At 36.3% G+C, this 24,090-nt stretch overlaps 1 protein-coding gene across 1 annotated transcript; it reads left to right on the forward strand.

Moving 5' to 3' along the window:
• The first annotated feature begins 1,769 nt into the window (after positions 1–1,769).
• Positions 1,770–13,405, forward strand: LOC143626765 (DNA polymerase zeta catalytic subunit-like). Its single transcript, XM_077096743.1, has 23 exons — positions 1,770–1,884; positions 2,045–2,127; positions 2,189–2,246; positions 2,487–2,536; positions 2,626–2,738; positions 3,054–3,096; positions 3,305–3,373; positions 3,555–3,704; positions 4,078–4,234; positions 4,316–4,407; positions 4,495–5,488; positions 5,573–5,797; positions 5,874–5,927; positions 6,005–6,258; positions 6,350–6,492; positions 6,671–7,262; positions 7,347–7,493; positions 8,033–8,308; positions 8,387–8,494; positions 9,427–9,632; positions 9,721–10,024; positions 11,640–12,257; positions 13,140–13,405. Exons 1-23 carry the CDS (start codon positions 1,770–1,772, stop codon positions 13,311–13,313), a joined length of 5,025 nt encoding a protein of 1,674 aa, XP_076952858.1. The 3' UTR covers positions 13,314–13,405.
• Positions 13,406–24,090: the final 10,685 nt, after the last annotated feature.

Below are 24,090 nucleotides of genomic sequence, written 5' to 3' on the forward strand. Positions count from 1 at the left end.
CTAAAGCACTTACAAATATACTCAAAAGATTTCCAGTATATTATAATATTCATTCAAGAACAGCGGAAGTGTTTAAGGTTTGCATGGAACGTCTAGGGTTTAGTAGTCAATGACGGTTGTACTAGGTTTGCATAAATGAGGTCTTAGTCTCTCATTAATCGTTTTTTGCACGCGTACCCATGATGTAAACCTAGTATTCTTTATATAGGGCCATAGACGTTCCTTTTAGAAGCCTTAATGAATACAAAATACAATCAAAATAAATACAAGTGTAAACTAGGTTTCGAGTATGATATATCCTTGTTGAGTAGACCTTGTAACATTGAGTATGCTTGAAACATGTCTTAGAGCAACCTTTACTTAGAATATTTTCCTTAGAAAATATTTTACTCCCGCAAACTTCAATATTCATGACTTATCCCAACTTTGCTCGGACAAATCCCACGAGCAAACATATTCTTCTAGATCTCTTCAATCTTCACTAAGGTTTATTGAGAACAACTTCAGTATGTTCGGGTACTGAAACTTGCTTGAGATTGAACCATGCTCGAAACTCTACTTAGAACATATTTAGATCACCCTTTATTGTATGCATGCTCGACCCACCAAAACATTTGTAGACTTTGGTTTAAGCTCGAATAAATCAAGTGTTTGCTCGGATAGCAAACTGTGCTTGATGAAAAACATCTTTGCTTGACGAAGTGTAGCCTGCTCAAAACTTTAAACACGTAGAAGAATTCCATAAGATAATCTTATATGTGTATGATATCATACTCGAGCTAGTAAAAGTCATATTCGAAGGTCCAAGCTTGCTCGAGTTCCATACTTACCCATTTTCTGAGTAAGTTGAGAAGATTCCAATCTTCCTAGTCAATTTTCTGATCCAACACAACTCCTCTCTGTATGGATTTTCAAAATGGAATCGGAGACAACTTTGAGGAACGCGCTGCAATACTTGCAACGCGCGTATTCGATGTTCTCCGATATCATACACAAATTGTAGTGCTTCCAAATCGTAGGGGGTTGAGTGATTTCGATTATCATAACTATATCATCATGTTTGTCCATCATGGATTTGTAGCTTGAAGGCTAGAAACTAGAGAACTAAAAGTTTAAACTTGAATAATTTAAGTTGGTTTAATTAGTTCATGTTTGCATAATATATTTATACTACATTTTTTAGGGCTAAATGGTCTTAATTCTCAACATTTAAAATTTCAAAACGGTGAACATTTAATACACATTTACACATATAAAAACCGGGTTACACATATACAACTATAAAATTCAATACTGCTAAATAGTCAATACATAATAAGTCTGCAATTTTTTTAATTCCAACCTGCAAACCGGTTTGAGCTCAATTCAAGTAAAACCCGTTTGGAATCGACCTCAACCGGTTACTCCAGTTTCGAGTTTCCATTGGTTTTCTGCAAACTGGTCGGGTTAAACCCAAAACCGGACCCGGTCGCGTGTATGGAACAGGGTTTGGGTTTCTCCCTAGAACTGGACCTGACCCCAACCCACTAGAACCGCTTCCCCATACACCCGGTCAGAACCTAAACCAACCCTACCCGGAATCCGATAAAAACTCGGCAAACCTGGTCAAATACATCAGCATACACATGGTGTTGACTTGAATAGACACCCACCCGACCCGCCAACTAAACCCTTTTCCCTACCAAATTCCAAAACCCTAACTTTTATCCTTCACTGGTTTCACTGCAATTAGTTTAGTCTAGTGTTTGCAAATTGAGAAGATTGATCTAATGGATGATTCTGATTCTGATTGTTGTAAGACTTTCAGCGTCCGAATCGTATCAATTGATTACTACATGTCTCCGCCGATCCCAGGCCTTGATTTCTGCTACAGTACCTTTCAAGGTACTATTATTCATTTTCATTCCTTCGTTTTTTGTTAGGGCTTTTTGACCGGCTACCGATTAGCTGACATTTGATCTGTTATATCTGACCGAGTGTCACCATGTACGGTACATGCATATTTGTGTATGGTTGATCATTTTCATTCTGAATGAATGGATAGGTGGGAATGTCAATGAGGTTCCTGTCATTAGAGTATACGGCTCCACACCAGCCGCTCAGAAGACTTGCTTGCACATTCATCGAGTAATGCATCTTATATGCTTTAGCCACTTTTATTATCATCTGATTGCTTATTGTCATGCAGGCTTTACCATATCTGTATGTCCCTTGCTCCGATATAGTTGATCGACCAGACCAGGAAGGTACCTATTCCGCACATATTCTTGTTTGCAGGAATATATTTCTAATTACAAGTTCTTGAAACTATTTAATCTAACGCTGTATGAATGATATTATGATTATGTTAACTGGCACATTAATCAGTTTTAGATAATATACTAAACATTATGGCAAGCGGCAGTTACTCGTTACCTTTTTGTTTCAGCCCAGTTCTTATAAAATGACTTCATTCTGATTATATTTTATATCATCCTGTTGCTCAGGTGATGCTTGTGTGCAAGTGATATGCCATGCTCTTGAGAAGGCACTCAAGGTATTTTTGGTCCCATAAATGTGTATTTGCAGCTTTTCAAGTTAAAATATAAGCACTGACATTGACCAGTCAACTCTTCATTCTTGCAGCTTAAAGGCAGTGCTGGTTCAAAACGACAGCATGTGCATGGCTGCAGTCTTGTCCGTGCAAAAAGGTTTTATGGTTATGATACATCTGAACAGCTATATGCAAAGCTTTATCTGTATCCTTTTCTATTCTTAACGAGTATCTATTTATTGGTACTTAATCGTGTTTACAAAGGTTATTTTCTTATATACTCCGATATGATGATGGTTTTCCTGGAATGTAAAGAAATATAGACATGGCTTCTTTCATGATTTTAAGTTAGTTTTTGGTTTGATATAAACAACTAATTATAATAAGAATTGAAGACAGCGATCTCTTTTTCTTTAGGATAGTAGTAGTTATATATATGAGGTTTAATGATATCTAATCTTTTTTCCAAGCATTCATACTACATTGAGTTATGCTGTTAGCTTCTTGACAGAGATCAAAGATACCACCCACAGGATGTTTCGCGGGCATCGAAACTTCTTTTGGTAAACATTTGATGCTTCTATATGTTTGGTTCATGTGCATTTGTTATTCACTTATTTGACTTCCGAATTTTTATCAAAAGTTGAAACATTATGTCGTATGCTGTATAATTGTGTTACGGCTGTAATGTGTTTAGAATTCTCAAAGAAAAAAAGTTTTCTTTTACAACTTTCAGTACTAACAAGTCTACTAATGGCGTCCCATTTGTAGGATGGTTCAGTTCTTGAGAAGAGTTTGCAGCCCCATGAATCACATATTCCATTTCTTCTGCAGTTCTTGGTAAATACTTATGCTAATAATCTTTAGTTTATAAAGTGTGTTGGTTTTCTTATGCGCTTATAATTTCACTATATAATATAAAGTAATGTCTGGTAACTCTGGTTATTTTCTTATTATATCAATTCTTTTCTTGTTTCTTTCACTAATGTCTGTACTGCTTCCATGACCCACAATGCTTTAGGTTGATTATAATTTGCAAGGAATGGGGCACTTACATGTATCAAAGATGAAGTTTCGCTATCCAGTACCACATGCTTTTTCCAAGAAGTCAAGTTATGATGGGCAACATAAACAGCAGATGGATATGTCCTTTATCTCTACTAAATCTAAGGTTATTGTCGTTACAAACACTTGTCGTTACAACACTTGTTTATTCTACTCTTATTTTATCATATTTATGTAAATAATTAATGTGCTAGTATTATGATTACAAAAAATATCATTGGAAGAATAATCTAATATCTGTATGACCTGTTTTTTGTAATTAGGATTTAGGATTTTGTATGCTCTAATAACATATATCTGGTGGCTTTCGACCCATTTGGCCTGTTCCCATTATAGGTAGTTTTTTGGTATGTTCAGTTGAGATAGAAAACGAAATCGACCTGTTCACAAGTTAATGCATCGATTTTCACTCAGTAATTAGATAAACATTAACTTTGTGGTATGAATACTACTTAATATGCTATGTGGGAATTGGTCAGGCAGATTCAAGTGGTGATGTTTCTCTAGAGCCACCAATCTGGCTTTCATCCACCATTCCCGACACTTGGATGTGGCACCTCCCGAGTCAAGATCCGGATGATAACATTGCGAAACGTCAAAGCGTTTGTGAACTTGAGGGAGATGCTGTTATTGATGGTTAGTTATGTTTTTTTTCTTTTCAGTTTTATCTTCCTAGAACATGTTCATGACTGATAACATTAATTAGAACGTTGACAGATATTCTTAACCGGCAATGTAAATTGTACTCATCCCTGTCACAAACCCTTTCTGATGTTAGAATGGTTCAATCACTCATACCAATTTGGGAGGTCTCATACTCTCGTCCAATCTTATTAATGTGCTCTTTTTCAATACCATAAGTTACTACTTTTCACCTTGTTATTCATTGTTAATAGGAATTTGAGAGGACTGGAATCCATATGGAAAGCATATCATCTGATCCTGAAAAACCTAGCCCACATACTGTTTTGAGTGCTTTGTCAAATCAAGTTGAGTTTGAAAACAAGCTATTGGAATTGTGTAATGCAGGAGATTCTTTACCTTGTACTCCGGTCAATACTGGTGAAATGTTTTCACAATCTGTAAGATCTTCAAGTGATGGAAGAGATGTGGTCAATACTGGTCAAATGCTATCACAAGGCCACTATAGTGCGGAAGATTCTGAAGCTTTGAGGCTTCTAAATTGGCTAGCATCTTCTCAAGCTGCAGAAGATATAAACTCTGATGACGAACTTAAACGAGAAACCATTTTAAGTCCTTTAATGCCTGCAACAACGATTAACGAGGTACTGGAAAAAGCTGACATGGAATTTTTAAGTGCATCACAACAAGAATGTCAAGACATTCTTGACTCCGTCCAAGATTCACCTGATGTAGAATGTAAAACTAAAAGTGAAACTTCTGCTATGGCTCTTGATTGTAATTATTATTCTCCTGAATCATCATCAAAGGAAGAGATTCCTCAAGTGGATAGTACAAAACCTATTCGTCATACTAGGAAAACACCTAAGATACAAAAGAACAAAGGAAAACGCCCATTGTGGGGATCTTTGCCTTTATGTTCGACTGAAAACGCAAGTGATAGTGAAAATCATATCGGTACAGTAAGTGGCTCAGGAAGTACAATCATTGGATGCTCTGTTCGGGATCTGATGAGGAGAAAACGTAGTCATCGAGACGAGTCTCCAAAAGTTGAAATTTATCATGATGTAAAGGCTACACCAGACAAGAAATCTATGGAAAGTATCATATTATCCCCTGCACAAACGAGTGATCCCCAAAATGTTAGCCCTATCAGTACCAACTTGACAGATGGACCCACTGCAGTTGGATCCTCACCAACACTTAACCCTGGTTCAGATGGGAATAAGGCTGAAGAAATATGTCAATGTAGATACCTCTCTCTCTATCAGCTATGGTAATTTTAAACTGTTTGATGCAAGTGATACCTAATTTACTTTCTGTATCATGCAGTTGAGGATAAAGAGATGGATGAGTGTGCCCCACTAGTTGATGGGAAAAGTCAAGAAGTCAAACACACCGAGTCTAAACCAGACGACTCCATGTCTCATCAAGAACAATCTATAGATACTTCCACACACTACCGTGATGATGGTTCCTGTTTCTACATGTTGACTCCTGCAATTTTACCTCCATCAACAGTCAAGGTTAATAAATGGCTTATTCACAACGAGACTGGTACTGCTGCAACCAATTTTAGATGAAAATTTATGATTGATTTGCAACTATTCTTATACCGACTCTTTGATGTTAGATGTCTTGAGAGAAAATGTAATTGTGTTGAAGGAAGAATCTTTGTCACCAAAGGGTAAAATCTTTTTCTTGTTTCCAAGTGACAAAATAGGACATATGCTGATATGCATAGTAATCGATTAGTTTCTGTAGGTTATCTTGAGCCTCTTGTGGACTCAAGCTCAGTGTCTGCGATTAATACTAATTTGGATCACGCAAAAAACCCAGGGCAGGAAAACCATGATATGAGGCCAAAAACATGTTCTCCTGGATTGCCTTCAGTTCCACAAGATGTTTCTCAGTTGTCAGGTCCTGAAGGCAAAAAGCTGACTCCTTTGAGTCAGGCAGGCTTTAAGGATCCTGCAAGCATTGGTGCAGGACAACAGCTAACTATGTTTAGCATTGAGGTTTTGTTGATATGTTGAATATTGAACATATACTCTTTGTTTGCATCAAGGAAATGATTGATACGTGGACTAATTCTACTGTTATTGACAGGTACAAGCAGAATCTAGGGGAGACTTGAGACCCGACCCACGATTCGACCCCATCAGTTTCATAGTAGTTGTTATTGCGGAAGATGATGAGTCAGCAACCAGTAGTTATGTCATATTGCGCAGTGAGATGACGTCTGTTAGAAGGTGCACCATTTTCATTTCTTGTAGATTTTACTTCACTTAGAAGAAAATTGATGCTCATTCCAGATATATACTATTAACAAAAATTCAAAAAAGGCCGATAGAAACAATTCTCTGTCCTTGTTTATAGTTAAAACTTAAAAAGACTTTTCTATATCTAACATGGAATTTTGCTGCACAGAAATATAGACGGTATAAGCGATTGCACGTTTATAGTTTGCAACCAAGAAAAGCAACTATTCAATGAGTTCATGAAAATCATCAGTAATCATGATCCAGATATACTAATGGGCTGGGATATTCAAGGTGGTTCACTAGGTTTCTTAGCTGAGCGGGCTGCATTTCTTGGAATTGGATTACTAAACAAAATATCCCGAACACCATCACAACCCATTTTGAATCCCAGAGTTTCAGATATTCCAGATAAAGTAACAATGGGTGATGTGCTTCTTGAACCAGTTGATTCTCAGACTGATATGCTGAATGAGGCAATCATTGAGGATGAGTGGGGCCGGACTCATGCAAGTGGGGTCCACGTTGGGGGTAGAATTGTTCTTAACGTTTGGCGATTGGTTCGCAGTGAAGTTAAGCTTAATATCTATACAGCTGAAGCGGTTGCAGAAGCAGTTTTAAGACGAAAAATTTCATTTATTAATTTCAGAACATTGACAAAGTGGTTTGCTAGTGGTCCCGGGAAAGCAAGATACAGATGTATAGAGTATATTCTAGAAAGGGGAAAATTGAACTTTCAAGTGATGAACCAACTCGACATGGTATTGATTATAATTAAATTACGTGTTTGAATATGATAGATTTATATTGTATATTCATATGCAGTACAACTTGTGTCTATGCAGATAAACAGGACATCAGAGCTTGCCCGTGTGTTTGGTATTGATTTTTTTTCTGTTTTATCACGAGGTTCTCAGTACCGTGTTGAATCTATGTTAGTGAGATTGGCGCACACGCAAAATTATCTTGCAATTTCTCCTGGAAGCCAGCAGGTTTTTGGCTTTTTGCTCAACTGACATCTGTAATAATGTATCAGTGTCAAAATGTGGTCTGTATTAGGGGTGTGCACCAAACTGAAATAACTGAATCGTAACCGGAATAACTTATGTAACCTAACCCAATAGAAAACTGCCGGTTTGATTTTATATATTTAAAAGACCGGTATTTCGGTTTGCTTTTGCTATCAACCGCAAACCGAACCAAATTGAACCAAAAACCGGTTTTAAGTAACTCTTAAGAAATTAATAAATAGTGTAGATAGGTCCAAATGTGTAATAATCAGTTAATCATTAATGAACATAAAAAGTTGGGCCCAAGTTCATTATTTTGGGGTCTTTTATTTTGGCCCAAAAATTTCAAGCCCAAATGGTAAAACTTAAACTGACCAAATTTTTGAAAACTCAGTTACCAAATTTTTGTTTTTTGGTTCGGTTTGAGCAGAAAAACGACCCATGCATGCCTCTAATCTGCATTTACTTCGGTTTTTGTCATTTGTTTTTGTTGGTTACTGAGGTAATTATTTGTGAACTAGGTTGCTTGTCAACCAGCAATGGAATGCTTGCCACTTGTTATGGAGCCAGAATCTGGGTTCTATGCAGATCCAGTTATTGTTTTAGATTTCCAGTCTTTATATCCATCAATGGTTATTGCCTACAATCTCTGCTTCTGTACATGTCTCGGAAAGGTTTCACCTTCGAAGCCAAATACACTTGGTGTTACATCATATACACCCGACCCGAATATTCTAAGAAGATTGAAACATGAAGTTCTACTTACTCCAAATGGTGTTATGTATGCACCTTCAAAGGTAATGATTTCTTTAATCTTCAGTTGATTGAGTTAATTACGTTGTAATGCTTTATGAGTTTATTCTACTATTATTCAGGTTCGGAAAGGTGTACTCCCTAGATTACTTGATGAAATATTGTCGACACGGATTATGGTTAAGCAGGCAATGAAGAAGTTGCCTCCTTCAGATAAAGTACTTTATCGGGTATGATATCACAACTCACCATAGTCGACCTTTTTTTTGGTACTCCTAGATAGAGGTGCAGAAACCGGGTTCTGGGTCCAAACCGGTTCGTTTATTTAATAAACGAACGAACATGAACAAAAGTTTTTGCTCATCTAGTTAAACGAAGGGAAGTGAATACATGTTCGTTCATTCATGTTTGTGAACGTTCCTTCATTTATGTTCTTTCGTTTGCATTCATTTATATCTGTTACTTTACGCGTGTTTAATCTTGTTCATTAATATATTCATTTAAGTTATTTATGCCCATAATTGTTTAGTCTAGTTTTAGTAACTGTTTAGGTCCTAACATATTGTTGTTCACATTTACCTTTAATTGGTTTAAGCTCCGTTATGTTCGTTCATCTATATTTCATTCGTTTACGTTTGTGAACTGTTTGTATACGTTGTTAATGAACAAACATAAACAAACACGAATAAGTTCATTTTCTTAACAAATGAACACAAAGAAGAAAACTTCGTTCGCTTAATGTTCGTGTTCGATTGTTTGTCTGGTTAAAGTTAAACGAACGAACACGAACATGCTCTGTTTGTATTCCTTCGGTTTGCTTACAAGCCTAGGTCAACAAAAGATAAAACGGTTTTGTTAGAACCGGGTTGAAAAAGTCAAAGGATCGGGTTTGACCGGGTTGGAACCAGTTTTAATGTATAGGGTTACAACCCAATTTTAACCCTACGGTTCGGGTCGGTTCTTAACCAGTTTCTACTAAACTGGTTCAACACTACTTCCAAGTTGGGTTGCAAAACGGTTTCGGAAGCATTACTGGTTTTATTGCGAACCTCTGCTTTTAGATGGATTTATTAAGGTTATGCTCTAGTAGAAGTTACTGAACAAATTTTCAAATTATCTGGGCAGTCAACAGTCAATACGCATGCAATATTCTTTGTTTCAGATTTATAATGCAAGACAGCTAGCATTGAAGCTAATAGCAAATGTGACGTACGGGTATACAGCTGCTGGTTTTAGTGGTCGCATGCCTTGTGCTGAACTTGCAGACAGTATCGTTCAGTGTGGTCGTAGAACACTTGAAAACGCTATTTTACTTGTGAACACACATAACAAGTGGAAGGCCAAAGTTATATACGGTGATACCGACAGGTACGTCATCTAATCCATTTATAACTAACCACGCGCCCATGTCATAATGTAAATCAGTCATGTTGATTGTGTGTACCTTGTGTTGCAGCATGTTTGTACTCGTGCCAGGACGATCTGTGAGTGAAGCATTTCAAATTGGGAATGAAATAGCATTGGCCGTAACCAAGATGAATCCGAGTCCGGTTGTACTGAAAATGGAGAAGGTGTATCAATCCTGTTTTCTTCTTACAAAGAAGAGATATGTTGGTTACAGTTATGAGAAACCGGACCAACTTAAACCTGTCTTTGATGCTAAAGGTATTGAGACCGTACGCAGAGATACATGTCCAGCTGTTTCCAAGACGATGGAGCGGTCCTTAAGAAACTATTTTGAAAATCAGGATATTAGTAAGGTAAACTTCCACATTTTATTATTTTATTTCATCATATATCTATCATTAATTATTAGCTGAATGGATATTATGCTCTCATGAGGCTTTGAACTTATGTCTTCAAGTGAGGTTTATTTGTTACCAATGAACCAAAACTACTAAGCAAACAGTTAGCTTTATGTTATTTTGAACTGTTTTTTGGACAGTTGGAAACCGGACTGTGGGAATATGTCTTCCTTCTAAGTTATAGGTGGCATAATGAGCTGAATCTAGGCCTGTAAATGAACTGAACGTTTGTTAAATGAACTAACATGAAAACAAGCCGTGTTCATTCTTTTATACTCATTTATGTTCGTTTGTTTACGTTCGTTTATGTTCATTAGTCTGGGTTTGTTCATGTTCATTCTTTACATTCATTTATATGTTCATCTGGTTTTTCAGGTCAATTACAATTTAGTCTATTTTATAAAAGGATAATATCACACATTACAATTTTGTCCAAGTTTATGAAAACAAATATCACCCATTACATTTTGACAACAGATTGATGTACACGTTTACTTTAACTAGCGTTCGCTATGTTATGTTTGTTCATCTATGTTCAGTTACGTTTCGTTTGTGAACCGTTTGTATACTATATACTATTAACAAATGAAAATGAAAAATACAAATACGAACACGCTCATTTGCTAAATGAAAAAACACAAACTAGAAAACACGCATTGTTATCAAATGCGTTAGGCGCATAGGTCTCTCCGAGGGCCTAGGCGCAAAAAAAGCGTGGGCCTCAAATAAAAAAAGCGCAATTAAATAAAAACTTCTAAAAAGTATTTTGCAATAAAATATATCACTTTTAAGTGTGGAATTCACTAACCAAAATAACCAAATTGTTCATACTTGAAAAAGAAAATTTCATAAAATAATAAATATTAAAACAAAAGCCAAAAGATCTTGCTTTGTGATTTGCATAAGCAATGTCGTTCAATATAATGGAAGGTTGGAGCTAATTTTGGCAATTTGTTGAATTTTAGGTAAGTTGTTTAAATGGGCTAAGTGCTTAATCAAAGAAAACCAAATAAAATCAAGGTAAAAAATAAAAAAGAATCAAAAAAATTCTGAATTGCAGATTTTTCTCCTAAAATTGCACCTTCAGTCAAGGAAGTCGCTATACCACCGACTCGCCCTATAAAATCGCCTAGGCGCCAAGGCGCAACGCTTTTAATAACTATGAAAGAATGTTTGTTTAATTGTTTGTGTCCAATTGTTTATTCGGTTAAAGTTAAACGGACGACAACAAACATGCTTTTTTGTTCGTGTTTGCCCGGTTTGTATGCTACTCTGGCTGAATCTGATCAGTTGAGCAATGGGTCAAACCGGGTCAAAACATGCAGGGTTAACCCGTTTCACTTTGTATTAAATATTTTTCAACTTGTTATAAATAATTAGTTTGTCAAGTATGATGTTACTTTGTCATGCATTGTTGAAAATACACTTTCGGCTACTTTTGACCTATCAGAGATGTAACATAACCTCAAACAACCAATCATAACAAGATGTGTTAAGATTCCCCTCTCTTTTTAAGGTAATATGTACAGAATAGAAAGCTAAAAGTAAAACTTATATTTATTTGCTACAGGTGAAATCATACTTGGTACGCCAATGGTCTCGCATATTATCCGGCCGAGTTTCAATCCAAGATTTTATTTTTGCAAAGGAAGTCCGGTTAGGTACATGCAGTTCACGCGTTTCCTCCTTACCTCCATCAGCTATAGTAGCCACCAAAGCCATAAAAACCGACCCGCGGGCCGAACCACGGTACGCAGAACGTATACCTTACGTGGTGATTCACGCCGAACCCGGTGCACGTCTAGTTGACATGGTGGTCGATCCTATGGAAATTTTGGCACTCGATTCACCTTACAGGTTAAACGACATGTATTACATTAACAAACAGATAATTCCAGCATTGCAGAGGGTGTTTGGGCTTGTTGGAGGTGACATAAGGCAGTGGTTTTTGGACATGCCTCGGCCTGTTCGAGAGTCGGTTGGGAAAAACCAGGCTTTTGGCTCAAATTCTAACCGGACCAGGATTGATTATTATTATCTGTCTAAACATTGTATTATGTGTGGGGAGAAGATGCAGGCGTCTGCTACACCTTTGTGTGGTAAGTGTGAAAGAAATGAAGGTGCTGTTGCGGTTGCTGTAACCATAAGGACATCTAAGATGGAAAAGGAGATTCAACACCTTGCTGCTGTAAGTATTATATGCTTGAAGTTGTTTACATGTGCTTTTAACTTGGGGTGTAAATGAGTCGAGCTTGTGTAGCCTAACAAAGCTGGAGCTTGGCTTATTTAGCTTAATAAAGCTCAAGCTTGGCTGGTTTTGAGCTCTATATCTAGATCTCGAGCTCAGCGCACCCGACATTTTTTAACCTCAAGCCCATCTCGGGCTCGGCTAGTTTGCTATTATTTTTACTATATAATATGTATTTATTACAGTAAATACAAGTTATTATAGTTATATAAATATTATGCTTGTTTAGGTTCGCGAGCTTAACATAACTCGATATATGAAGTTCGGCGTCATTTATTAAAAGAGCTTATTTTTAGACTTGAGCCCGTTTAAGCTCGGCTTGATTCGAGCTTTTAGCAAGCCAATCTCTAATATCTCACAAGCGGCAAAATGTGCGGGTTTAGCAAGTTTGGTAATGGATTGAAACTGGTTTGGGTCAAAACTTGCCTTTGGGTCTGGGTGGATTGGCCCGAAACACAAAACGGGTTTTGCAATTTTGGTTTGAAACAGGTTTGAGTCAAAGCATGTCTCTTTTTCGTATGGGTCATGGTAGGTTGGCTCTAAACACTTTCTGTAACATTTTAAAATCTTCTGTAAGTAATTAGTGTAATTTGATAGTAATCTAATTGTTTGAATAAAATGATTATATGCATTAAACATACACTTACATATATCCTTTTAGCTAATTATATTGATTTTACCTGTTTTGACCGGTTAGTGAGAAAACATAACCTGGATCAACCTATTTACAGCCTGGTAGTAAACAATCACAATAATCCAGATGTCAGTTGTTTTAGTGATTCAGTTATCTGAATATGTTTGATGAGTGGTCGTGTTTTCCAGATATGTCGGCACTGTGGAGGTGGAGACTGGATTGTAGAAAGTGGCATAAAATGCACATCGCTTGCGTGTTCCGTCTTCTACGAAAGGCAAAAGGTACAGAAAGAGTTGCGGTCTCTCTCAAACTTTGCCACAGAATCGGGTTTGTATCCTAAGTGTATGGCAGAGTGGTTCTAGATTATTATTATTATTATTATACTGTTTTGTATAGGCACATAATCTACTTGTACATAGTACACAGCGATAACTAATAGTGGGAGATGAAAAAAAAAGGTTACATAACCATAAAGCAATAGGTATAGGTATAAATGTATTAGGTGGTTTTCAACATTATAGTGGTTTTTGAATGAACACTCCTTTGTGTTGTTTGTTTATCAATTTTTACACACTTAAAACATTTTTACTATATATTTACATAAGTTACTAGAGCGTACGTTGGACCCGTCGAATGCTACCAAGATTTAGGATTATTGCACTTCAAATGCTCGTAAATACAACCACTATGCTAGATAACTAGGATAGTATCCGTGTTATACACGGATGGAACATATATAAAACGTAATACATATGTAAAATCATATAAATTTAATGAAATGCAAATGTCGTATTTATATATATATAATAATTTTACATGAATTAAAAGATGTCATAACTTATTTTAATTTAAATACAAAAACATATGAAAACTAACAAAGATAAATGAGATTAATGAAGATAAAACGTTTTATAATTTATACCGTCAGTACAATAAGCAAACAAAGGAAATTAGTCTCCAAATAAAAAAAAAAGTCTTCAAATCTTAAAATATAACAATAAAAACATATCATTGTCTTTATTTACTAATTAATAAATGGTAATCATAACCATTCTTTTTAAAACCTTCTCCAACTTAGGAGTTACAAGTTTAACACCATATATCATTTTGACATCAACTCCATCTTTAACCGCACCACTAAACACATTTGTCTTTTCTTTCACATTTGATGTTTTACACTTAATTGCTGATATGTTAGATTTATCATCAACGTCAAATACATCCACAAGTTTCCTCTTCAGTTTATAATCAAATAATGTAATTGATGACTTCTTCATATTATTTTCATCCTCAAATTCAAATTATGATTAGCCTTTATTGACTAATAAAGGAATGATATGTTTTTAATTGTTATGTTTTAATATTTGGAGAATTTGATTTTTTATGTTTATTTTTTTTTATTTAGAGGCTAATATCCTTTGTTTAATAGATGCACGTTACAAAAGTCGAAGGGATTAGCAAAAGAACGTACCTTAGATTACTGGTAAGCAGAATATCAATAATCTTGAGAAGTGATAAAACTTAAAACAATATTGTAACGGTGGACAAATGATCAACATCAACCAAAATGTTATGCAGCTCCATTCCGCCGTTTGTGAAATAATAAGACTGTATACAAATAAGTACATTTATATAAATGTAAATGTATGCATATTAACAACAATGCATATGAATGGAGCAATAAGTAATAAAAATGAAATTTACAATGACCGTAGATTTGCTTCTTAGATCGATTGATATTGGTGTAAAAATTCTTCTGTCATACATTTTATATAAGGAGGTAAGATTATGTATATTTTGGTTAATTGATTAAACATAGAATGTTGTTTCAAACTGATTCATTTTAAATTTAAAATTTAAAACTGAAAATATATATACAAATATATGCAAAATATTTAAAATGGTGTTTAAAGTTTTAAAATTCTTAATACATAAAATGATTTTTTTACCAAAATTTCATTAAAAAATAACATTCAATTAAAATGCATATGTCGTAATTGTGATATCTAAATATGAGATACTAAAAAGTAAAAACTCAAAACTCAAAACTCAAAACTTAACTACTAATTTAAATAAAAATGCATTGTCAAACAGAGATTTTAGTAATATTTAAAAATAAAAAAACTTGTGTGATCATTTTGCTAATTATAATTAGTTGTTACCGAATTTAACCTATGCCATCTTGTAATAAAGTAAAAGTAAATGTTAAGTTATGAATTCAAAAGTTTAAATGTTAAGTTTGACCAATGCTTGTGTTACATATTGGTTTAAATGTTTGTTAATTAGCATTAGGATTAAAATTAATTGATTAATTATGTAGAAATTATAAGTATGAAAAGTGGATGACATAGAACATTAGATGAACACACTAAGAGAAGGACAAGTGGACAAATTTGTTTTGTTTTAGTATATTAGTTAGTTAGATAGTTAGATACCTTTATCATGATGTAGATTTCGTCTCATGTTTTAATTACCTTATTATAAACTGACCGATTAGAAAGGTTAAAACGTCAGAAAATTTTATTAATATTCTTCAAAAGATAAAATGGTGTTTTGTGTAAAACAAACAAACTCATATATTCTCAACAATTTATAACAGGACTTAGAACTCAAAATCTTTTTCTCTTGAACTCTAAACCTCTAGAGAAAAAGACACTTGTTAATACACCAATGTATCATTAAATATCCTTTCATAAAATGGTTAATGGTTTTTTCTGAACTGTAAAATGGTTAATGCTTTAATAAAGAAAACGATAACCAAAAATAGTCTAAAGAAATAAAAATGATGAAAATTTTATAAAAGGGTTCTATGAAAGCTTTTAAATCAAAGTTTTATGCAGACATTAATTAAAATATATATATTTAAATCACATAATCTTATTTTTGTGCAATTATTAAAAGATTATATCGCAAATAAATAAAAAGGTAGTCATATGTTATGGTGTTATTTAAAAAGTTCATCAAAGAAAACGTGAACATTTGAAATCAGTTTGAAAGTTAATGCTTTATGCTAGATGTAATGATGAAACTTAGTAACCATTCATGAACAAGATTGTGTGGCATGCCCTATAAAATGCAACATAACAAACAAATACAAGTATACATTGTATGATACACTTGCAATTACGGTTTAATCTTTGTTCATGAGGTCCATCATCATTCAAACCTTTTGTTTTCTTCTTCTGTTTATACATCAAGATGTTTATTACACTCAAGCTTCAAAACCTCAAAACATCGATCAACCAGTGTTTCCACTGACCCAAAATGGGCCACCTTCACCTCATGGGGCTCTGCCATCTTGGAAACCACAAGTTGGCAGACCATCTCAAGGTGGTAGGGGACATCGGGCCCCACCTTTTGGAACCGCTAGGCAGCGGACCATCTCCAGGTGGTAGGGGACATCGGGTAACACCTTCTTGGAAACCACTAGGCAGCGGACCATCTCTATCTCCAGGTGGTAGGGGCATCGGGTAACACCTTCTTGGAAACCACAAGGCAACGGACCATCTTCAGGTGACAGGGGGCATCGGGTAACACCTTCTTGGAAACCACAAAATAGCAGGGCATCTTCAGACGGTAGAGGAGACCGAGTACCACTTTCTTGAAAACCACTAACTGTATCGTCTCTACGTGACAAGAGACAAAAAGGCTAGTTAAAATTCTTATGGTTGTTACCAAGCGAATAAAATTATGAAATATCTTAAACTCTAATTTGGTTTATTATAAACTAGCGATAATCAACCCACGTGTTGTCATAGGACTAGGCAAAAACTTAGTCTCTATTGGTTGGATTCGTTATAGTACCGGCATTCACTAAGAAAAAGATGCGTGTAAATTATCTGGTTAAGATTTCAGTAATAACCAACGCGCTCAAAGATACCATATAAGCCCATTTAATCAGATTCTCATGCTAATGATAAAAAGTTAAAAACAAACACTATTTAATGCTCAAAAATACCAATTGATTTGAATTAAGATGAAAATATATTGATGAAAACACGAGTATCCGACCAAAGTTATTACAAACTGTAAGTCCCGTGACGGATCTTTCAATGTGATATTAATATACTCAATGATTAGGCGGAAACTAATCACCAAGCCGATTCAATAAAGCAACCAAAAACACAAGCTAAACAACGAAGAAACTTCAAAACACACGTATATTATACGTCGGGTGCTTAAGCCCTTAACAACTTACACAGTTAAATGAACATGAACGAACAACCCTAAACCGTTAACATATGTTATATATATATATATATCCTACCAACTAGGACCAAACCAACTAAAAGCCCACCGAGATCAACAAATCTCGGTGTACAAACAAAAGCCCAAAACTAAAAGCATAAACCATAACATACGACCCAACATTCTGCCCCTTGGTTTATTGCTTGACTTCAGCCTTTCTCAAAAATGCCAACCGGAAACGTTTAACATGCTTATATATCTTCATTTCTGCCTTCCGGCGGATATACTGTGGCTTCTAAAAAGACACTTGGAAGTTGAGTGTCTTACTTAGTGCCTTTATTCCGGTAAAGTGATCCTGGCCAGTAATCCAGCACAGGTCATGCTACTTCCCAACAGAAGTAGATAGACATGACTTTTGTTAATGAAAGCAACAACAAATATTAGGCTTGATTGACTCAGAAGCGTCAAATACGATGTATCTTCGGTAGAACCAACGAATCCTCGGTCACAGCTTGACCGAGAACCCCTCAAAATATCTTTAATTCGAAGATCTCTCTGGTTGATCAGGAGAATTTGGTCAGTCCATACCGAAAACCTGAGAACACTATTCATCGTCATCCCCACATCACCAATCACCATAGATGACCAAACCTGTACCTGTAAATGATGACTAAAACAACGTTCAATAACTTCAAGATAAATCAAATCAACATACCAAACTCATGAACCGAATGCATCTAATATTTCAATCAAACATCACCGCAAATCCGTCAACCATGCTGATTATGGAAACATTTTGATTACATTTCCTTACCTTTTAAAGGAATCCGCTTAAAAGCATGAGGGGCAAGAAAGGATTGATGGCGACGAGTAGATGAAGGATTTGATGGTCATGCTTTAAGAAGATTTTGAAAGATATTGGAAGTTGCAAATATCGAGAATGATTAATAGAGTGTAACGAGTGGCTTTTAAACTTCCAAAACGCCTCCATTTGTGCCGAAAACACATATGGACCGAGAACAGTTATCATGAGCCGAGAACTCATCTCAGAGATAATCTTTGGGCCAAACTAACCAGGCCGAGAACTAAAAAACCTATTGGGCCAAAGGATTGGCCCACTCAAAATGAAAAAAAAAATCCTGATTGAAAATTGATTTCTTAAAGACACTTGTTTTAATATGAGTAAATATGATGTAAAAGCAAAATTAAAATTAAAATTAAAATAAAATAAAGTAAATAACCTTCAGAAGATTAGCATATATTTGGGATCAAATTTCAGCAATTTGAAAACGACCGGCCTTTCTAAGAAAAGATCCGAACATGAGATCATTTTGATTAGGATACTTTCACAATGATTCATTTTCAGCATTATTATGATATAGTGAAAAGGTTGATGGCAGGTAATTAGAACTTAGCATTACTTTCATCACGCCAGTGATATGCTTAGGTTCAATTAGGCATAAGACTTATATGAACATCACTTATGGACCTTTGATACCCCCTATCTCTTCTCAAAGCTTGTTTGGGTTTCCTCAGATCACCCCAATTTGACTCCAACCCCTAATGCTTGATCAAAAGAATTTCTTTATGTACAAAAAAATTTTAAGCTTTAAGGTTGAACGTTGGACTTACATACCATTCGGACTTACATGCCTGACATTCAGGGTGTTTAGGACTTATTTGTATGCCCCACCCCTGTAGTTCCCTGATGCCCCTTTTAGCTTTTAAAATAAAATTACTTTGTAACAGTTTCACACACACATATATATATATATACACACACAATTTTAACGTTTTTTTTTCGATCAAGACACTAACGGGCTCGTGTATGACTGGGTAATTGCTTTTCTGTCTATTATTCGGAGAGATGTATCTAGGGACATGCAGATATCTTCAAAATGAGTCTCCACAATAAGTTTAGCAGATTTAGTTTATATCAATTTAAACTTTTACTTATCATGGAAAGCTACCATACACATCAATGACTAATCAAGAGCCTTTTTAGCCTAATAACTTCACATGTTAGGCACACATAATCAATTTATCTATCATTTCTCAAAGGTTGGATCAATTTTCATTTGAAAATATTTTTAAGCTTCTAGTAAGCATTTGCTGAATAGTAATATCACTTCCCAGATTATAACCTTGAAAGAAAAATTTTAATTCAATCACCCAGTTTCCATTAGTTTTAAGGTAAATGGCTATCCCATGTGTCTACAAGTAGACGATAGGACCAAACATATAGGAGTATATGTCCCTCAAACCTAGGTGACCGAAATAATTTTCAGTGAATAGAATTTTTAAGTTCAGTTGCCCCGGTCACTTTTAGTTCTAAGGTTAATGGCTATCCTGTGATTCAGGAGTTGATTACAGGACCAAACATTTGAGATATGTCCGTTGAACTTGAGTAACCGAAGTAATTTTAAGCAACAAAACAAAGAAATTTTTTTTTAATTAGGCACGCACACACACTCTTTTTGTATTTTTGTGTTTTTCTCCCCCTAAATTTGTACAAACTTAGCAAAAAAAATATTTATGTACAAATTTAACCTAAAAAATACTTAGTCTTCAACGTGTAACATCTTAAAAAACCTTGCAAGCACATTGAATCTGGCTGTTCCGACCGGTTTCGTAAATAGGTCTGCCACATTATTATCAGTGTGGACATGTTCAAGATGAATTAGCTTCCGGTCGTAATAGTCACAAATAAAATGAATTTTAATATCTATGTGCTTGGTTTTAGAATGTTGGACCGGGTTTTTAACAATGGCAATCGCAACGTCATTATCGCAAAAAATAGGAGTATCAAGAAAGTTCAAACCGTAGCCGAGAAACTGATGTTGCATCCATATGACCTGAGAACAACAGGCAGAAGCAACAACATATTTAGCTTCAGCTGTACTTGTGGACACCGTTTGTTGTTTCTTGCACTGCCACGAAATAAGCCGATCCCCCAAAAATTGACACCCCATAGACGTCGATTTCTTGTCAATGTCATCACCTCCATAATTGCTGTCAGAAAAAGCATAAAGATCAAATTCTGAATTCTTGGGATACCAAAGACCAAGCTTTGGTTGCCCCTTCAGATATCTAAAAATTCGTTTAACAGCAATTAGATGAGAGAGTTTAGGATTAGCCTGGAAACGAGCACACTAACACACTGTGAACATAATGTCAGGGCGACTGGCAGTAAGATACATTAGGGACCCGATCATCGATCGATAGTATGTTTGATCTACGGGTTTCCCATCAGGATCTGAAGAAAGTAGAGGTCTTTCAGCCATAAGGAGTCGCTGCACTTTTGGAGTCCTGAAACTCAAACTTTGCCAACATATCCTCGAAGCAGAACGCCTGTCGAGCTTTGACGAACCTGCAAGCCCAGAAACATTGTCATCTCCCCTAGTGAGCTCGTCTAAAACCTTTTCTTCATCACCTCCTCAAACTCAGAACATAGAGCATTGCTCGTAGAACCGAAGATGATGTCATCCACATAAATCTGAACCAGGATCAGATCCTTTCCAATGATCTTTATGAACAGTGTCTGATTGATGGTTCCACGTTTATACCCGTGCTCCAGAAGATGGTGATGAAGACCGTATAGAGCCTTGTCCAGCTTGTAGACATGTGACGGATGTATTGGATCCACAAAACCCGGTGGCTGATCCACATAGATTTCTTCCTTGACCTCCCCGTATAAAAATGTTGTCTTGATATCCATCTGATAGACTGTGAAGCCCATATACGACGCATATGCCAAGAAGTTTCGAATGGCCTCAAGACGAGCCACCGGAGCATACACTTCAGTATAATCTAGACCCTCAACTTGCTTAAACCCACAAACCACAAGCCTTGCCTTATTTCTAACAATAACCCAGTGTCATCCTGTTTGTTTCGATAGACCTATCTGGTGTTGAGTGACTTCTTTCCTTCAGGTAGCCCGACCAACTTCCACATCTTCAGTTTTTCAAACTGTTTGAGTTCCTCGTGCATGGCTTCAACCCAGCTTGGTTCTTGCAGAGCCATGTCAATTGATTTAGGCTCAATTTGAGAAATGAAGCAAGAATACAGACAATTGTTGATCGTTCCAGTCTGACTTTTGGTTGAGACGCCAGGTTCAAGGGGACCAATGATACTGTCAATTGGGTGATCCCGTTGAACTCTTGATGGAACAGAATGATCAGGAACAGAGCAGTTTGCTAGCAAATTAGCTGGGTCTTCGAGAACCTCAGTGAGAGGGTTTCTCCATCCTGATGCAGCGGTGCTGTGTCATTACGAAGTACTGGCGATGTACTCGTTTGGAATGACATCGGGGAATAGAGTGCTACCAAAAATCTGTCGAATGGCACTCTCCCCCTCAACCAGAAAAATCTCTTCAGTAGAAGGTTCTTGTGGCGATACAGTATCAATCACGTTTTCTTCCAAATTTTCTGATGACGGCTGAGCGGTTTCTGAGGGTTCAGATGGTTCCACACTCAACATAGCAAACTCTTGAACATTGGAGGAAGAATCATCTTCATCGTCGACCACAGTAATATTTCCTTCTCTTAAGTCATTGAAATCAGTCACCGAAAAAAACTGAATAGCCTGAAGAGCTTGTTGTAGTCAAATAACCAGTCTGGCCCACACGTGCATCTGTTTCATTTTCTTCAAATCAACGCACATCATACGACTCGACAATTTGTTTTGATGCCTTGTTATAGGCTCTATAGGCTGTCCGACCAGCATACCCAACAAAATAACAATCATCAGCTTTGGCTTCGAACTTTGGAGCTGATTCAAGATTCAACAAAGTACACGGACACCCAAAAGCTCGAAAGTGTGTGACGGTGGGCTTGTGACCATAAACTATTTCATAGGGAGTTTCATTTGAGATTTGTTGATCAACACCCGATTTTGCACGTAACAGCCGGTGTTGATCGCTTCACCCCAGAAGAAGAGTGGTAACTTTGAATCACATAACATTGTTCTAACTGCTTCGATCAAAGTGCGATTTCGTCTTTCAGCGACACCATTTTGCTGAGGAGTACGAGCGAAACTGTACTGACGAAGAATTCCCTTTTCGGCACAAAAATAGTTCAGTGTGGAGTTCTTGAATTCTGTTCCATTGTCATAGCGAATTCCCTTGAGCTTCAAGTTCAATTGATTTTCCATAAGCACTACGAACTTCTTGATCAAGTCAGCCGTCTCACCCTTATTTGATAAGAAGAATACCTAAGTGAAGCGGGAGTAGTCATCGGTGATGACCATATAGTGATTACTACAGGATAGACTCAAGACATGAACAGGACCGAACAGATTCATATGAACAACTGAAAGACACTGGAAATGGAGTTTATCAGTTTTGGCTTGTGTGATTTCCGATGATGCTTGCCTAACACGCAAGCTACACACGTCTCTATAGTCACGAAGTCTTTAACTGGTAACCCTCGCACAATGTTGTTCTTTGCAAGACGGTTCAGGTTTTTCACATTTGCATGGCCGAGACGACGATGCCACAACATGACATTATGTTCCGACACTTTAGAGAACAGGCATGTAATTTCGTTTAGAATATTCTTGTTCATATCAATCAAGTAGGCATTATCTTTCCTCTGAGATCTGACCAGTACCCACTCCTCTGGTATGACAATACCAAGCTTTAGAATTAAGCATTCCTTGTTGGTGAAATGAGTGGAAAATCCCTTATCACAAATCTGTGACACACTGAGCAGACTGTGCTTTAACTTTGGAACATAGTTAACGTTTTCGAACTTCAGAACCCCATTACTCACGGTACCCTTCTGAGTAATCTTCCCTTTTTCTCCTCCCGCAAAGGAAACATATCCGCTGTTAAATATTTGAATGTCACTCAGTTGAGATATGTCCCCCGTCATGTGCCTGGAACAGCCACTATCAACAAACCATGGTCTGATAATATTTTTCCATAGCTGTTCCATAGTAGTTCTGGGTAAGCCTGATTTAGTTAGACGTGTTACGGGCTGCCATGTCATATCATCATTGTTATCAAACATGGAATTATGCGATGATACGGACTTTATTACTGGGGACTTTGGCAACCACATGTATATTGGCTTTAAAACTTTTTGATTTATACGGGTGGTTAACTTGGTCTCTGGTCTGCGGAAAGAAGATACATTTGACTTTACCCTGTTTAATTTTCTCGGCTCATACACCCACTTTGGTCTAGGAACCGAGACTATGTTTTCTTTTCGCTTCTGGGTCACAATGGGTTTGGTCTGATGAAAACTTGACCTGTCAGCCTTGACTCTTCTCCCATTGCCTTCAGAGTGCCTTGATTCATAATGCCTCGAATTATTTGAATGAAAACTTTTGTAAGCATTATGAGACATGGTTCTTTGATTGTTTCTATAATATGGAATGTACGGGAGACGAGAACAGTTTCTTGCAATGTGACCAGGAATGCCACAATTAAAACAGGTTTGTCTTTTAACATAAAAATCATTGTGGCCGATTCCCGGCCTCGCTCTATTGTGTGAGCTTGTTTTTCCTTTTTTGGATTTATCATTAGGAACTTCACATTTAACATCACAAAAATCCTTTTTCCTTCACAAACTTTGGTGACAAATATTTATTTTTGTTTTTAAGTTCACCACTTTTATTAAAGGACAGATCACTGCCTTCCAAAGTTCTAGAAAAAGAAACCAAACGATTGTCCTTGCTCTTGAAACTAGAGCCCACACACACATTAGTAGCATTGTTATTCAAAACAGACAAAACATGCAAATTTAAAGAAACAGATGAGTCAACGGGTGATTCATCATCTTCCTCAGTCTAGTCCTCAATTATGACTTCATCTGCACACGAACTAGACACATTTGAATCGTTCACCCCTGAGGTTGATTCAGTTGCCAAATCTGTATCAACCTTACCAGTTGCAGTTGGCTTACCATACTGTATACTTCTCTCCTTTTCTTCCTCTTCCTTGGAAAG

The sequence above is a fragment of the Bidens hawaiensis genome, unplaced genomic scaffold, assembly GCF_021521415.1.
Source record: "Bidens hawaiensis isolate Kalapana, Puna unplaced genomic scaffold, B.hawaiensis_p1.1 tig00004497_1, whole genome shotgun sequence".
Classification (NCBI taxonomy): domain Eukaryota; kingdom Viridiplantae; phylum Streptophyta; class Magnoliopsida; order Asterales; family Asteraceae; genus Bidens; species Bidens hawaiensis.

Bases quoted from the DNA above. Each gene is read 5' to 3' on its own strand.
- LOC143626765 (XM_077096743.1), top strand. From the start codon at position 1,770: ATGGATGATTCTGATTCTGATTGTTGTAAGACTTTCAGCGTCCGAATC. The intron at 5,489-5,572 runs GTAGATACCTCT...TGTATCATGCAG, and splicing joins GGCTGAAGAAATATGTCAAT to TTGAGGATAAAGAGATGGAT. The intron at 10,025-11,639 runs GTAAACTTCCAC...TATTTGCTACAG, and splicing joins AAAATCAGGATATTAGTAAG to GTGAAATCATACTTGGTACG.